This window comes from Leptidea sinapis, chromosome Z (assembly GCF_905404315.1).
Source record: "Leptidea sinapis chromosome Z, ilLepSina1.1, whole genome shotgun sequence".
Lineage (NCBI taxonomy): Eukaryota > Metazoa > Arthropoda > Insecta > Lepidoptera > Pieridae > Leptidea > Leptidea sinapis.
The window spans coordinates 23,885,673-23,904,688 of NC_066312.1; the positions used below are offsets into that span (position 1 = coordinate 23,885,673).

Consider the following 19,016-nt stretch of genomic DNA (forward strand, 5'->3'; position numbering starts at 1 on the left):
AATTAATAAAATGCAAATTACTTATTGATGCTATTAGGTATGTGATCCCAGGGTCTTTCTTATTTCTTGTAGTTTTACAAAGTTTTAATATGCGTACAAATACAACCCGACATTTTAGTTTCAATTATTAGCAAAGCTTAACAGAACATGTGGCACGTCAACGTCGCACATTGTTCGAGACTGGCTCGAGTATGCCCACTTGGGCGTAGTATTAGGGGGCGTCCATAAATTACGTGAGTTGTTTCTTTGAATTTTCTGTGGTGGTGAGATGTCGTGAGATTTTATTCAACCCCCTGCCCCATCCCCCAATTTCACGTGAGATTTTTCTAAATGTGGGTTTTTTACGTAAACGCGTTGGATTGTTATTGTAAAAAATTGCTTCGTGCTTTTATTTTCGACTAGTAACCAATATTGCTGAGAGTTATAAGTGTAATAAAAATTTAACAAAAGATTACTTAAATCGTAACTACTGTGATTAAAAAAATAATATCTACTCTAATTCAGACATTGGAACCAACATATCCAAATCAAAATTACGTGATATTTGCCGAGACCCACCCTCTCTCCTAGGTAAGATTAGATGAGATTTGACTCGATCCCCTCCCCCCCTTATATATCTCACGTAATTTATGGACTCCCCCTTAGTTGCCGCACTTTGAGACTACGCCTGCGGTATGTAATTGGAACGCAGCGGAGACCAATATATAATCTAAACAATGTATATCCAATTCTATTTATCAATCACAATGCATCTCTTGAACATAACAAACTAAATAACTATTTTGATTCAAATCGTGCTTCAACAACTATTAAAATATATATAACTACAAATATAATTGCATATAATTTTATAGCTGTCGGGTTTACCTTCCGATGAAATAATTTCCAATGGATTTTTCCTCGTATATTTTCTTAGTTTGTATTAAAGTATGCGTATTTTATCATTATAATATAAAGAATAACCATAATATTATGTTAACAAGCGTTATTAGTTCATAATTGTAAATGAAGTATTACGTACTAAGTACTGTCTCATGCGTCATGCTCGTGAACGGGCGCTGCTTGTGGTGGCAGGATGATCCTGTTGCCGGGGACTCGGTTTCAGATTCTTAAAAGTTATTATATATATATAATATATGTTATTTATAATCGCTTATAAAATGCTCACAGAATACCTTTATTTATTTATGGTGTGTGTGGATGATGCAGCTACTGTACTCAATAACTTTTGTATTAATTTACATTTACTTTTTTGACTTACTCGTAGACATTGACTATTTGACGTTAGAGTGTGTGTGTTGCATCATTTTACATTTTACATATTATATTGTAATTCAATCAATTGTAATAAAATCATTTCGATTTGTAAATCGATGTAAATGTAAATCTTGATATAAAAGAGTGGCAATGAGTTTCTTGCTACTTCTACTCATTAGCTCAACCCTTTACGTAGTAGCGGTAGATTCAATAAGAAAATAAAATTGTTTTTTGACATTCATAAGTGTCATTTCCGTGACCTACGTGAATAAACTGATTTTGATTTGATTTGATTGCATAATAGCGGTTAATGTATGATCTTACGTACTGGCTTCTTATTATTATAAAAAAAAACTACTTGGTGCGAAATTTAATAGTGACAGTCATACTAAAGGAACAGAGTAGGGATGGATAGTCCGTATTAGAAGTTAAGTTTTCAATAACTTATCTATGCTTAGTTTAACTTACTAGACGTAGACAAATCTATCCTTTTACACTTACTTACATTTCAATAACCTATCAACACAAAGCATTGCCCCCTTATTCATAATAGTCTGCTTACTTAAAGCATTGCTAATTGTCACTCTGTCTTCTTCTATTGACCTAAGTCAGAATGAGAAATAACACTCCTTAGCGGCTGTTTTAAGTTAGCGGACCATTATGAATAAGGGGGTTGGACTATAACTATACTGGACATAACTATGGATAGATAAGATCTTGTCATTAAACGGTGACAGCAATGTATCCGTAAGTTAAACTTAGGGTAGATAGGTTATTGAAAACAGCCGTAAGACATTCAGTAATACTTTTACTGCACTATCTTTTAACCGCACCTTCGGCCTATTCATCACATGACAATGATGTGCAGATTGGTGGTATAGTTAAGGCGTCAAGTATTAAAAACAAACAATAACAGAGTTAGGAACCTTATTTTTATAGTATATGCATGTTTAAAGTCTGTTTTTTATTTGCACTTGTGTTCATGGTTTAGAGTGCCCGGAACGCGTCGGGGTTAAGCAATACGGGAATCGACGAAGGAAAAGCAAGGGCAGCTCTCATAACAATACTAATTAGCACTAATTAATATCCCTTAATAATCGAATAAATAATAAATAATCGAATCCCTCTTACAACTGTTATTAATACTAAAAGTACTCGAATAAATCAAAATTGCATGTTTTTTCCCAAAGGCTTTTTTTTTCTTCCGGTGTTTCATTAATGTACATTCACATATGTATTCCTGATTGATTTATAAAATAAACAGTAAATCTAAGCACTTATAAAAAGAAGTAAATGCAAGAAATAAAGAGCTAATAGAATCTCCTTCTCTATTTCCCATTCTCTATCTCGGTACACATACCCATTATAAGTACACTATTTTGGCCGAACAGTACGTCGTGGTACCAGCCTCACCCAAAATGAATCCATCTCACAGTCATCTCTCCGCTACCGCGCACGCTAATAATTGGTCAAATTAAAACGCGCGCGTTTCTCCGGTTTCCTGTGACACATTTCCCTCTCTTTTCACGAAATCCCTCCCAGAAAAATATCCACCAACCGAAAGGAAAGAAAACTAAGATTTTTGTCGTAATGGAATGAATAAAAGTAGACGAATAACATCTTATGATTACATGTGTGTGCTTTCGCCTGTTTCAAGCTGAAAGATGAAAAATAGATTCATGATACTCAGACTTACTTATTAGACTTGTTTATTATTCTAATAACCGTCATAGGCTTTTAAAATAAAGTCCCAGTTGCTGTTCAGGCTAATGGCTGAACTCAATAGCATCTTATCTATAAATAAATTTAAATGTTTTATTAAAAAATGGCTCTATCGTAAATCTTTTTATGCCACCACAGTGCGGTTTTCAAGGAACTTCCTTCCACGTACAACCAAGCTGTGGATTGAGCTTCTTTATGCGGTGTTTCTATGCGGGACAATATGACATAGGTACCTTCAAAAAAGCGCGTAGGTGGTTCCTTCAAGGCGGTCGACGCTCCTGTGATTCTTCTCGTGTTGCAAGATAATGTGGGCGGCGGTGATCACTAAACACCATGTGGCCACTACGCTCGTTTGTCATTCAACAAATTAAAAAAGAAACCCTTAATGACGTTGTGATAAATGGTAAAAATAAGGGTAAGAAGAAAAACTTTAACATTCATGTGTGCCTGCCTTGACATATCTAGATGAATAAAGTCATTTTTTATGACAATAGGGGACGAGACGAATAGATGCCCTTAATTGATTGAATTGATTACAATACAGTGCCGCTCAGGATTCTTGAAAAACCCAAAAATTCTGAGCGGCACTACAATTGCGCTTAATTGTAATTTTGATTTGATTATGTGTGGAAGAATCTGTCGCACATCCTTAATGTGACGGTGTTATTGTAATTTGACAGGAGTGGGACTACGAGCCGATGACACCGTTCAAGGCGGTGGTAGAGCCTGATCTGCCAGAAGCCTTCCTCACCCGCCCTCCCCGCGCGCCGCGTACTTCACCAGCTCCGCCCTGGCTGATGGGGCTCAACAGGGATGAGGGCTGTCTCAAGTCTGTCTGTTAGTACACTGTATTGTATTCAATCATGTGGAAAAATGTCTATAAGATATACACAAATTAATCTGAGGAACAAAAACTACCTAATGTGACAAAATTACTTTTGTTACGAATACTCTATAGTAGGCTAAACAGCCACCATTTCATTTTAAACTTTTATATGATCGCGGAATTTGAACATAGTTATTATATTACTATTACACAAATAAATAAAATATGTATATATATGTAGTTGTCAATAAAATCGAGCAGAAGAAACGAGTACGAAGATGATTCAGTACTCGTCTTAGCAGGGTGTAATCGGCGTGCGGTGCGAGTTCGGGCGAGAGCAGGCGCCGTGCGAGAGCTGAGCAGGCAGTAAGGGAAGAACTATCAAGCGAGGCGGTTGTGTCGTACGTGCATGCCGGGAACACCACGTTCTTATTATATAATAATAAGATTTTGTGAAGTGTATACCAACCATTGCGATTGTACGTGTGTTTGTAAGACTGTTTTACTTGCTGTCGTAATCAAAGCCCACAACAATCGATAACCACGAAGATCCTGATCATGTGACCAGCCTTGAACTGTCATAATATAAATAAGAAAAGATTTCCATCTATGTATTGACTATTGACTCATCACGATATCTCTAGAACCATAAGGCGTAGATACTTGAAATTTTCCAGGAATATTCCTTTCGCTGAGTAGAAGTCAGATTACGTTTTTTTTTATTATGAACAGAATGTCTGTCTAGTTTAGCTTATAAAATATAAATTCTGAAACTTACAGGATCCATTTACCGCTTACCAAAAAAAGAAAACAAATACATGCAGTATCGAGTATCATAATGCATTCCACATGACTCTTCCCCTTTGCCGAATGCAGATAAGGACAGCTTTATACCGTGGCTGTCGACTACTCCGTGTCATACTATGCTACAAAAGTGTTAGACACTTACATTCTCTATTTTTCTATTGTTTTCAATATGGGACTATCCACAATGTCTAGTGGCTAGACTGTTTCGTGACCGAACAAGACCAGGCATAAACTTTCAACAGTTGTCAGTCGATTAATGATAAGATTATGGCAAGGCCTATAAAAGGTGTGGGAGAAGTGGAGGGCTCCTTTGCACCGGATGCCGGCTAGATTATGGGTACCACAACGGCGCCTCTTTCTGCCGTGAAGCAGTAATGTGTAAGCATTACTGTGTTTCGGTCTGAAGGGCGCCTTAGCTAGTGAAATTACTGGGCAAATGAGACTTCACATCTTATGTCTCAAGGTGACGAACGCAGTTGTAGTGTCGCTCATAATTTTTGGGTTTTTCAATAATCGTGAACGGCACTGCATTGCCATGGGCAGGGCGTATTAATTACCATCAGCTGAACGACCTGCTCGTCTCGTTCCATAGTTTCATAAAAAAAAAGAAAAACAAAGTATTTTTGCGCTATGCAGGGATCACATCGAACCGGACCCGCTACGAAGAGTTCCTGAGCGGGTTCGACAGGATCGCACCGCTCACCTTCTACTACGAAAACTCACCGCATGCTGACGTTATCACTCGCATCCTCCGCGAGCGGTACCTCAACCAGCCCGACGAACTATCCACCCAGCAAGCAATACGCCAGGTAAGGACTGATTGTATGTGACTAACCTTCAACGCCACTTACTGCCCTCAACGCGGTTTCAGACAGGGTCAAAATAGAGCATCTATGGTAATCTATTTCATATTGTATTTGTTTCATGTGTGTGCTCTATTATGTATAACACTTACAGGGCACGTCAAAGCTCTTTTTTATATCCTATGTCAGCCATCTTCATTAGTGTAACACAAATATATACTTTCCATTAATTGAACTAAATACAAGATGATAAAAATCTAGTTATGTACGTTTAAGTCTTATAGGTTTCTATGGGTCGGTCGTAAACTTGTTGGTTGTAACTTTAAAACTCAGGCGTATCACTTTCAGAAATATATGTTTATGTCAAAGTGACAATTTGTTGGCGGTAAACATTATTGTAAAAAATTTAAGAACATGACACTTTTTTCTAATCTAGTATCAGATATTTCTGGGCATAGTGCCTGTACACATTATCAAGGTTACAGACTATACGAGATCTTTTTCATAAAAGAATAGGAAGATTGTAAGTAGCTGACACACCCAGACCGAATATACCATCGACCTGTTGACGTTTAGTGTAACTAGAAAGTAATGAAATAAACGTCCTCCTATTTATTCTAGTGCCTGTTTACTTAAACCTCGTTAAAAGCTAATTAAGAGGTTGTAAGCCTTGCCTCATATTAGCTAGGTTCTTCTGTTTTTCAAGCAGCCAGCCATTTAGCCAAGGGCTAACTTCAGTCAACCATTGGCTAACTGAATCATTAGCCAATTGTTGACTGAAGTATTAGCATCATGCAATTAAACTTTTTGGCTTATTGTTATTTTTTTTATCGAAGAGGAAGACAAACAAGCTTTACCCTGATGTTAATTGATCACCGTCGTACACATGCTTTTGTCACATCAGAGGAATCACAGGAGCGTTGCCAGCCTTTTAGAAAAGTGTACGTGCTTTTTATATAAGTACCAATGTCGTATTGTCCTGAAAACAAATAATGAAGCCCATTTCACAGCTTGTACTAGGAAGAAAGTAGATTAAAGTTCTTTGAGAATCGCAATAATTTGTCACGTGCTGTGCGAAAAATGTCTTGAATTTACACATAAAATGTGTAGAAACTTTTTTCCCGAGCCTATTCTAATATGTGCGACATGTTGCAGATATACGGTGACTCCTACTTCGCGTACCCTGCACTTGAGGCAGTCCATCTCGCACTCAACTCCAGCACCGTGTACTTGTATGAGCTGGCTTACAGAGCGTCTAACAGCTTCTCTCAGGTCTTTGGAGACCCTCACGGAGACTACGGTATCCCTGCTACTTACTACATCACATCCACAATATTATATAGATACTAGATAATAGAGTGACTTTAGCTTTAATATAAGCGTTAGGTTGTAGTCCCTGCACGAGGGTATTATTTTTAATGAGTCTATTTAGTAAATAAACTATTTATTAAACATCACAAGTAGGTCAGTATCAGTGAGTCTTATAATATCTTTATGTTGTTTGACACAGAAGCGCGGAGAATGCTTACAAAGAGGGAGAGTTTCTTGCGCCGCTTCTTCCCTCTCAGAGCACCATTTGTTTCCGAAGCGGTAGTAGTATCTAGTAGTTATCAGAAATGACATCAAAAAGAATTCTAAAGGGATCAAATTTGAGAAAATAAATGCCTTTTAAAGTACACGTACCTAAGTAAGTCGCTACGTGCCTCAATAGGGCTAGTGCAAGCTATTTCTGATAGCTAATCCAATTTGGAAATGCTGCCCTGTTTTTGTTGTAAAGGTTACTATAACATTAATGATTTTCTTAATGATACCACAGACTGGGAATGGAGCGAACGCCCTCAGTCTATTTTATTATAAATTTTATTTTACGATAGTACATATTATATAATAGTATTACTTAATAATAATATTGACAAACTTTTACACTAATTATCTTGCCCAAAACTAGGCATAGCCTAGAAAAATGTAAAAAGAAATATGTATCACCAAGTGATGCATATTTTCTCCACTTTAGATATTTAGCCACAACCTATTCATAAAGAAAAAGATTTGATTTGAGGATTTGACACGATGTCCAGCTCACGGTGTGCAAAAGAGAGACACTAAAGAAATTTAATTTAGTAGATATTTTAGATTGTGTATTTGTGGATGTAGGAGTGTGCCATGCGGACGAGCTCATGCATCTATTTCCCATCCGTTTCCTGAGCGAACCGGTCTCGGAGCGTGACCTGGCCATCTCCGAGCTCATCCTAACGCTGTGGACTAACTTCGCTACGACCGGGTTAGTACAACATATTAGGTAGGTATACTACATAAATTCGGCAAGACTAGAACTCTACCAACTGACTAAATCAAAAATGGCCAGTAATATTGCCTATAGTTTTTACAAGAAGTTCATTACCAGACCTAAATAATCCTTAAATTTCTTTGATTGGATCTCATTAGTTGATAAAACGAACTTTTAGTTTTTTGTTTAGTTATAGTTCTTATATCGACATTAGACGACAAAACTGCATCTAGTATAGTTTGAACTGGATATCCATAAGCACGATATTTATTTAATAAGTGACAACAGATAATCTATATATATATAAGAGATTTCCACGTATATAGGCACTCATCACGATATTTCTGGAACCATTAGAGCTAAAGACTTGATATTTGGTAAGAATATTCTTTTCACCGAGTAGAGGTCAGCTAACGGATTTTCCAACAATCCATCCGCAATAGTTTTTTTTTATCATGAACAGAACAACGTCTGTCGGGTCAGCTAGTATGATATATACCCAACACCATGAATGAGCGTAGTGGTTAAATTCTCTTTGACCAACGCGTCAAAGTACTAAAAGTGAATCCTTAAGTTCGTGCGTTAACAAGTTATGAGATTGAAATAAAAGTGTTGAAATCCAAGGTACAGTCTCTAACTGGACTTGGTGATTTTTTAAATTAGATTTTTAAGCTTTCCATTTTATGGGATTAAACTCACCAGCAACGATATATATATTTATTATATTAGTGTATATGGTTCCTATAATATGTTCTGCCACAGGGACCCGAACAAGCCGCTACCACTTCCGACAGAGTGGAAACCCGCACGCACCGGCAGCCGCTTGGAGTATCTGGTTATAGACGAACAGCCGACCATGCAGCAGGGATTTGCCAATCAAGCTGCTCTGTGGGGCCGTCTGCCTCTATGGCATACCCTCACAGACGTCAACACTCAAACACACGAACACACAAACCGTTTCTACGACGAGTTATAACTATGCTAGTCTAGATAAGTGTTCTAAAGATGTCTCAAAATGTAATCTGTGTTTATGATGATAAAGTATGTTTTGTTACTGTCTACTAACTATGCATAAAAGAGACAAAATTTAAGGATTGCGAATTGGATATATTCTGGGATAGGTAACCGCACTGGCCTTAGATTACAATCTCAGATTTTTTTTATTTGACGAGGCTAACCGATAAATAGCTCACCGAGTCTAATGCGCTGATGAGACGCGTTGCCGGCTTTTGAAATGGGAGTATGCTCTTGGAGGTACCTACGCCGTATTGGTTCAGAATTACTGCAGCCGGCAAGATGTTTTCATGCAGGAATAATTGCATCGTGCAATTTCAATGTGTCTGTCACTTAAAAACTAGTGTCTTTTCCCATGAAGATTTCAGTGCATATAACAAAACTTTTACTTGTGAACCGCTATGTGTAATAAAATATGCTAAGGAGCTTGCCACAATTTACATCAGAGAAAACTGTATTTAGTTTAACAGTTTTTTTAGATAGAAATTATAAAGTGGTTAGGAGTGCGCCATGCGAACGAATTATTAAAATAAGTGTAATTTCTGTACAAACAAGTTGACAAAATTTATAAACTTTTTATTGCCTTATTGACGTATTTTATGTATCATTTTTTTTATACGATTAAGTGCGAGTCCGCTATTTACTTGATAATATCTCAGATCACACAGGCAATCTGTGTTAATATCCATACTAATATTATAAATGTGAATGTAAGTTTGTTTGTTACCCTTTCACGCCGAATCCACCAAAACGATTTTAAATAAAATTTAGTAAAAAAATAGAGTAGAGCTTGAAAAACGACATAGGTAGCCACCTATTATTGCAAAAAAATAAATTGAGGGCAGTTTGTATGGAAATTCGTTATTGTCGAAGACAAAATAATGAAACTTTGTATTAAGGCACTTGTTCGATTTAGGCATTTGTTCGAGCATCTTTGAAACTTTAACCTAAATGAGAGACTGTTCACAATGACAAGTCAGACATGTATTGTTTGAAAATTATCCTAAAATAAAAAAAAAATTGTCCACTTTTACCCATTCAACGCGGGTAAAAGCTAGTAGACAATATTTCAACGGCATGGCGGCCATTTCTAAAGTCGCAATCTTGTCTTTAACTTTACTATTCATTTGTTATTAAAGCGGCAATATAATGCGTGCTCTGTCAGCTGTGTTACGAGAGCAGATACAACCCGCTGACAGACAAACGGAAGGACCGTTAGTGTTGTCTTAGTATTAGGATTACAGTTGGTTACCTTTTGTTACGCAACACAAGAAAATGGAAAACTGTAACCGAATCATGCAGAACCGAATTATTTGGTTACGTATTTCCAATTTCTAAAATTATAAAGAACTATAATATGGTTAATTATAAATGTTATCTAGGATTAGTTAATTAAAATAATATTTATATCATGTTGAATCGTTGTTAATTGTTAAAATGTAAATCTTGTTCCGAGATGGTATTTGTGTTAAGCGATAGGTAGTAATTAGTTAATTATTATAACTATTAATTACTAATTGTTTTATTAAATTGTTGTGAGGTAAACATAAGTATTAACTATTTTGTAATAATTTAAAGACATGATAAAAGTAGCAGTTTTATTTATTCATTTTTAATGTAAATTGATAAAGATGGTTTCTGCGCAGGCGCCGTGTGGATTCCACCAAGAGTCGAGACGGTCGTATACACTGCTTACCGAGAACTGTTCCGAACAATTTCATAATAATTAATTATGCGACGCGATGGTTGTTGTGATCTACATATATTGGCAGCTTTAGAGGAGATAACGAGCTTATTATTAAATAAAAACATTAGCTGAGGCCTTTCACAGATTTAAAAGTTGTCATCAGATCCAGCCAGCAAATATCGGCCGCTCACAGATATTCCTTAACAGAGTCATATTTTATGTTGACAAAGATTAATTTGTAAGTACATATATAAAATCTATTTCTATAAAATAGAATGTGTATGTGTATGTATGTTCAGCTAAAACTCAACCCTTGGCATAACTGAAATGAAATTATGCATGCATTATAAAAGGTTATATGGCCACTCCAATAAACGTCGTTACGTAGGTTTCGGATAGGTGGCGCTGGTATAGCATATAATGTCAAGACGAACGAAGCCTTTCTCAGACATTAACTCGAGCATACACTATACAGCCACTTTGTTGTCAGGTGTAGTATTCCCAAAATGACCCTTAGAGACTTTAAAGGTTAAAACATACTCTCACTCCCTCACTCCCAAAACCGTCGACGCATCTATTCACCCCTAGTATACTTCAGATGTCCACGAATCCGGATTTTTAACAGATAAAATTGCATCACATTAAATATTTATTTCATGAATTCATGACTTTGATTAAAAGTTAACATTCTACAATGAAAACGATATAATTATTCCTGTATTTGTTTTCTGTCATTCGAGCATCGAGTATCAACTGGTCTGTATATTCCCATAACGTTGCCGTACGTGAAGACGTATGTGTTTGTGTGTACGTGTATGTGTCTGTTAGTGTACCACAGCTAGTGAAGCCTCCATTCCCCGGCGGCGTGTAGTGCCCGATCTGCTGGTCGCTCCGGATGTCGAACCAGCGAGCTGTCTTTTCCTCAGACGCGGTTGCGAACGCGTTGCCGCTCGGGTGGTACTGTGAACATGTACATGCGAATATAATATGCTGTGTCTTTCGGTCCTGCGCTGCCCTCATCCAACATATTCCCGCGATCTTGACCAGACCGTCGGTCCATCTTGTGGGGGGCTTACGTGTGGGGTCGCCATTCGAGGACTTTTCTACCCCACCGGCCATCTGTCCGTCGAACTATGTGCCCTGCCTAGTTCAGTTTACACAATTTGATTCGATAATTCAAAAATCTTCGAATGGCTTGTGGCTGGGTTCTAAAATACAAAAGATCTTACACTAATACAGTGGATATATTCGTAATAACAGTTTTAACAGCTGGCATTTGTTAGGAGCTGGTGTCTGAAGTAGGTTTAAATACGATTATACGTTTACTTGTTTCCGTATACACTTAATATAACATTGAGTCTGTAAGTCCTTTGTTGGCAATGTATATGCTATTATTCCAGAAAATGTACAACACAAATATGTTAGTTACGATGTTCAAAATAATTGTTAATTTTTTTTTACGTGGTAAAGGTTGATTACTATAAAATAAATCACTTTCTTAATGATAACACGGGTTGGTAATGAAGCGACCGCCCTCAGGCTATTTAAATAATATATTTTTACTTAATAACGAAATTTTAATACAAAAGAAACAAAGAAGGCCGCTGAGTTTCTTGCGCATTCTTCTCAGGTCATACTCTGATACCTACTTTGAATAATACAATTTGAAATTGAAAACTATGCCAACACTTAAATTTATATATGTTTACTACTTTTGAACGCAAGAAGGTAGGGTTGAGATTTTCACAGGGTTGTGATTTTAAGTATGAATCGATGTATGTATATATTTATTATGTCCGACCTAATCACCTGTAGCTATCACTCTTTGCCTCAGGTGTTTGATTTAAAATGAATAACGTTTTGCTAGACTATTTTTGTAATGTCTTGTTTTCCCGAGGGACCCGTCATATTATGGGATTTATAAATTTTATAATACACATTGTTTGATCGGCAATATAAGGTTTCAACATAACAAATTATTAGAAATTAGGTGCATGAGTTGTTGTGTATGAACTCTATAAGTTTCTATAGTTTTTTAACTATCCCACTGAAACTCTTTAATTTTCCGGCATGAATAGTCCAAAATGTTATGCATTATAAGGTATCAACATGCCAGATTTTATTTAAAAGATTTCCATAAGTTATTGTGCATTAAGCTATACCTATTAGTTACTTTAGTTTTTTAATTATTCTATGGGTACTCGTTAATTTTTCGGGATGAAAAGTATCTAAGATGTGTAACGTTATAACTTTGAGTGAGTTAGACTGCCAAACTGATCACCTCGCGGAACTGATTCCCCGCGGGGAGAGAATCGCGGCGCGCGGTGAATTTGTTTTTATGGAATAGGAGGACAAACGAGCGTACGGGTCGCCTGGTGTTAAGTGATCATCGCCGCCCACATTCTCTTGCAACACCAGAGGAATCACAAGAGCGTTGCCGGCCTTTAAGGAAGGTGTACGCGCTTTTTTTGTGTGGCCGGACCTGCGCTTTGTAGAGCGCTAGAATGTGGGCCGGCTTGAAGTATTGCCGTGCTCTATTGATGACGCCCAGCTTCTTCGAAGCCAATTTGGCTTTGCCCTCCAGATGGCCACGGAATTAGCAATCGCTCGAGATTTCGATACTAGGCGAGGCTTTTAGGTAAGTGTTATCGAAGAGCGGTGATACAACAAATGGGGTTTTTTTGTGGTAAACGCGCAAACTTGAGTATTCTGGGGGTTAAATTGGACAAGATTCAATTTACCCCATTCCGCGACCTTCTCGAGAGAGGACTCGATAGAAGACACAAGTTTCTCCCGGCACTGGTCAATTGAAGACCGCCGCTTGGGGTCCGGTGAGAGACTAAGGCATCGTCGTGCGAGGCACTAGAGACGTCGACTCACACACCCGCGACTAAACTCTTAACTGTTCATCCTCTTACTATACGAGCGCATTGTGAGTTTGTTTAAACCCCGTGTATCGGGGTCAGAGGTTGCATCTACAAATTGTCCTTGCTGCATCTATAGCAGGCCTGTCTTACTTCCTGTAATTGTATTAAATCAGCTGCATAAGTTATTGTGTCCTAAGCTATATATATTATATACTATACGTCTTAAATATCCCACGGAAACTCTTTACTTTTCCGGGATGAAAAGATTCTAATATGTTGACCGACTATGTAGAATCATTAAAGCAAAAATTAAAGAAATAACATCTTGACTCTCTCTATATTCTTTGCCTCTCAATATATTCTTTATAGTGTTATATTATATTTACACAGGCACATGAGTGGATTTGCTAGAAACCATAATGTTAATATCAGGAATAAACAATTTAAACAAACTTATAATGCCTACTGCTCGCCTAAGTCGAGTTAGTAAGTCTTTTGTGGGGCGTTGTATATGCTTTTACAATCAGAGCCCAGGAAATGTTGAAAACAAATGTGTTACGAAATTTAAAAGAATTGTTAGAACATTTGTGTGGTAAAACATAAATGACATTCTAAAGAATACTACTCATTGGGAATAGAGCGACCGCCCACACCCACAAGCTTTTTATTAATTAATTTTATGTACAATTAACAACAAATTTTATTTAAGGTAACTCATAACCATATTTTTATAAAAAAAGAAGCAGCTGAATTTGTTGCGTCCGTTTTTCTCTCTTTGACTTTAAATAAGTGATTTTATGTCTATTAATGTGTATAGTAGTGTTTAGGTCTGTTTTTATTAACAGTTTTATATTCGTTACCGAATTAACTGTTTCAAAGAAAAAACCTGTTGAACATAATAAGCTAATAAGATCAATCAACGTCTTCGCCCGTAACTCGCAATAAATGGAGAAATTGAATGCCACACTAAAACAGCTTAATTCAAAACAGTTGACGAATTTGCGAACGAAAACGTTGACTTGATATTATATTGACGATATAGGTACTACGTATAAATTAAATTTAGCAATGTTATTAATATAATATGAAGTATGAACCTAATAAAAAATTTAAATTATTAATAAATGCGTTAACCGATTCTTCAAAACAAGTTGACGATATAACAGTTTTTTCAACCTGTTGACCATTATGTCCATTGGCAAAAAACAGTTGAATTAGTCTAACTTAAAAACCTTCGACACACCTCTAGACATAGTGTTTACTTTTCAGCTTATCAAAGGAATATCAGATATCACTGGTGACTGGACAATGATTAACCGAATTTAAAAGATTTTAGTGATTGATAATGGTTTTAATGCACTTAGCATTGACCATTGTCCAAAAACAAATGCAAGATAATGTACTAGGTCTTTGCCGATGATTAGTGATGAATATGATAGATACTGACCAGACAAAGGTGTAATAACTTTTAATAGCGTGCGTTAATTCACATATGAGGTTGTACTAGCGCCATCTATGAATGTTATGCGAAACGATAACTTAAGGTAACAGAGCCAACAATAAGGAAGATAACACACAATCGCATAACACGCTTCAAATTAGGATATCATGGGTTAGGATAAAATATAAATTTGGATATAAAAATACAACCGTAATGATAAGAAAACAAGAAAACTTTGGTTGATTGCTCATCACTCACTGATTGTAATGTATAGCCACGCATGTTCCGATTCTGATATCTTTGAAAGTGTAATTTCATTGCACACATGAGGGTACATTTTTTACGGATGTAACGCAATAAAGTGATACGAAAATGTGGGTCGTTTTTGTCCAAGAACAGGAGGAAAGTGATTGACTCTCTCGATCAGGTGAGAAAGGGCGAACGTAGCATGAAGCACATAGCGCCGGTCGTAAGTATAACATCTTCCCTGCTAATGCCAATACAACCCACCTCTAGTATAGAGATGAAAGGAATTATTAGGGAGCTTCACTCCAAAAAGGCCCAGGGGCCCGACTCTATAAATAACAGGGTTTTTAAAAACCTGCCTCCCACACTCATTAATTTATTAGTAACCGTTTTTAATAACTGCTATTACATTGCGCGTTCCCCGAACAATGAAAGGAATCCATTGTCATCGGTATTCCCAAGCCTGGTAAACGTAAAACTTGTCCCAGTAGTTACCCTTAGAGACCCATTAGTTTAATTAACTTTTTAGGTAAACTATACGAACGTCTGATTCTCGCGCGCCTCAAATACTCGTATTATATCGCGGAGCAGAACATAATACCCGACCATCAGTTTGGTTTCAGGACTGCTCACTCGTGCCCCAACAAGCCCACCGACTCACTGAGTATATTCTCAAGCGAATCCAATACCGTACAGTTGCAGTGCCTCAGGGCTCAGTTCTGTCCCCGACCCTCTTCTCACTCGTAATTCTCACACGTAAATACGAAATAGTTTATGAAAGTGACACTAGATGACGTTTAATCAAGTATTATTTGTTTTAAATTTGAACTTAGACTATCTAATCATGTTGACTTGTTTTTTTTTTTTCGAGAGGAGTAAAATACATTTACGTATTGAAGACCCCGAAACGAGGCCCAGGCCGGGCTCGGGTGTAAACACCCCCTACCGACTAAAAACCTCCTCTGTGCTGATATTCCGTGATAGCCCTTAAGGCTTTTACAGCGAAGCCGGGCGGGACCTTAGAGGCCGAAAATGTAGCTCACAGGCGCGGGGCTTCTCGGAAGGCGACTCGAACCTCGGACCGCCTGCTCACTAGGCTGGATGGAGAGAAGATCACTAACGATCGAATATATCTGTTAGTCCAGTGGACTCTAGGTTTGAAGAGACTTCGCACTTTCACGTTCGAGACGTTCGAGAGATGTGGGGTAATAAAATATTCGAATAAGGACAGATAACGGAGCACAGGTGTGCTCGGTTTGGCTGCCTGAATCGAACTCATGTTGACTTGAACTAAATGTTAAGGAAACTTACTTTCAGTAGCCACAACACTAGGTAATTCTTATTGCAAAATAAAATAATTTTCAAAAATAAACACTACGTGGCCGACAGGAAAATACAATTCTAATTGTTGCCTTATTGGTAAGAGGAGGTCCCATATAAATTTGAATTTTGAAACAATCCTACCCACAGAACAGAAAAAACTAGACCTTTAGTTTAGGGTGGGAAAATAGGTGTGATTTATTGTTCACGTACAGATTTTAATGCTGAGTTGTGTTTTACTGATTACATATAAAAACCTCACGTTAAGCTTTAGACCTATAAGTCCTTGTTGTGTATCTCTGTCTCTGCATTTCTGATAAAGCTCGTTCATTATGAAGTTGGAGTAATACCTTATTTGGTTTAAAATTACTTTCGTGTGTATAATCTATATAATTATACTAGCTTACCCGGCGACCTTCGTTCCGCCTAACTGTCGATTCTTTAATTTTTTAGTTATTTTATTATGATACCTACTTAATTTTATTTTATTTTTACTTATTCGAAATTAAGTTATATTTTTAATTGACAATAGCTGTACCCGCGACTCTGTACCGCGTTGATTTAACTAAAAAGTTAATTAGTTTTTTTTTGGTTTTTGCATTTTTATTTTAACTATTTTCAGTTTTTTGTGTTAGCTTTATTAAAAAAAATTCTTTATATATAATAATTGGTGTACGATTTCTTTAGCTAAAACAACAACACTTGCATTCCTCGCACGTGAACATGCCACATATAGATGCCCATGGGTACAGCAACCTTTACTTAAATCTATATCAGCTTTACTTATCGTTTGTCCTTGGAACTTGTTGACCGTCATAGCAAAAGTGACATTGATCGGGAATTGAAATCTTTTGAATTCAAATGGAAAATTTTATAGTATTATTGAAATTTTACACATAGATTGAGCCGTTTATCCACCAGTAAGTAAGGTTGCCGCTATGCCGGACGATGCGACTGCTATGACAATTTTATTTTCTGCACGTATTTTGGCCAGCATAAGATTAATAAAAAATATTTTGCCACCTGGAGTGGCAAAAAAATACACACCACCAGCGTTTGCATTAAATGCATTATTATTAAAAAAAAAAATATTTTATCAATGAGAAGTCGGTTAAATTGATTTTGTTCATATAAAAGTTGTGGTTCATTGTGATTTATAGTAGTTCAACTGGGTCAAAATTTGTATGTTCAATATATTCTCTGTTTAAATTTTCATAAATTCCTTCAGTCGCTTGTGGAGATGGTAAACCATAATGAGGGAGAGAATTGCCGCCTATCGAAAGAAAAACGTCATGTAATGACTATTTATGTCTACAACCGGTTAATGCCGTTGGAAGTCTTACATAATCATCCGTAAAATGCTCCTTGAACTTGTCCCATAACTCTGTGGGATTAGAGACATTGCAGAAAACTGAAATAATTGCAAATAGTTCTCGTAATTTAGATGCGCTGCTGCTTATACTGGCAACTGTTAAAGTGTTTCACCAGTAATTACCGCCTTCGTGTAAGCCAAGAGGGAGCATGCCGCTTTATATTTAGGATGTCAAATAACATTCACCCTTTTAAGACTTTCTAAAGAAGTTGGTCCCTTTAATTTTTAATAACAACCTCAGATAATAACATTCCCGGCTATTGGGGTGAATTGTATACATTCTCCCAAGTGTATGCTCATAAAATATGCGAGGATGACCTTCGACAGAAGTACCTCGACGTCGCCGTTGTAATATTCCATTTTGTTTATTAAATGGTTAATAACCTGGTAATTCTTCGTATTGCAAAGAAGCTGCGAATTCGTCGCTATTACATATCATCTTCAATTTCGTGTTTGTCTTTAAAAAAAAGCCTTTTTTTGGAAATTTGATTGGCCTGTGTTGGACTCTATTTGATAGACCCCAAAATTATATCCATCTTCCCCATAAACAAACCTAAGAGGATACTGCACAGCATCATACGATCTATGAGTTTCTGAGATTCTCTACAATTGATTATCATGTCTGCGAAGAAACGAAACGAGATATAATATATCTCGTTTATCACAATCTTGATTCGCCAGTAGCACAGATACTTCGTTTGTTGGCCGTTCATCATGGCGACCTGGATGCTCTGCTGAAGGACGTCGACAGCATTTATAACTATTTTATAGTCTTTTTCACTTGAATTTGGTGGTAAAAATGGAAGAGCAGTTTTGAAATCATAAATGTAATTGTTATTTCCAGTAAGTATACTTTGCAAGCATTCAACTAACATAGGCTTTAGATTGGAGTAGGAAAATTTTGGAACCTCGCGTCGTCGTACATAATCGCTAATCTATAGTAATATTATAAAGCTGCAGTGTTTGTTTGTTTGTTTATTTGTTTGAACGGGCTAATATCTGGTACTACTGGTCCGATTTGAATGATTCTTTCAGTGTTGGGTAGTCCATTTATCGAGGATATTTTTAGAGAATTTATTGAGTTTGTTTCCGAGTCATGGATGTCTATTTGTATTTATGTGTATTTAAGTAAGTATATTGTATTAAATATATCGTTCTCTTGTATCCATAGTACTATGCCTAGTTTGGGGCAAGATAATTTGTGTAAGAGTGTGTCAATATTATATTATTACTAGCTGACCCGACAGACGTTGTTCTGTATATTATAATAAATAAAATAATATTTTTATATGAATTTGTCAATATCATAACATCAAAAATTACTTCGTAAAATGTGCACCCTGCTGTCGTAATGAAATTGTGTCACA

The 19,016-nt window shown here is 36.7% G+C and overlaps 1 protein-coding gene across 1 annotated transcript in view; it reads left to right on the plus strand.

Annotated features, from left to right (window-relative positions):
* Nucleotides 1–19,016, plus strand: part of LOC126979002 (juvenile hormone esterase-like) — a 33,383-nt gene that overhangs the window by 10,880 nt on the left and 3,487 nt on the right. Inside the window, exons 6-9 of the mRNA XM_050828143.1 lie at nucleotides 3,660–3,816; nucleotides 5,249–5,421; nucleotides 6,571–6,715; nucleotides 7,570–7,696. Coding sequence (XP_050684100.1) covers nucleotides 3,660–3,816; nucleotides 5,249–5,421; nucleotides 6,571–6,715; nucleotides 7,570–7,696 — 602 coding nt within the window. The remainder of the gene's footprint in view (nucleotides 1–3,659; nucleotides 3,817–5,248; nucleotides 5,422–6,570; nucleotides 6,716–7,569; nucleotides 7,697–19,016) is intronic.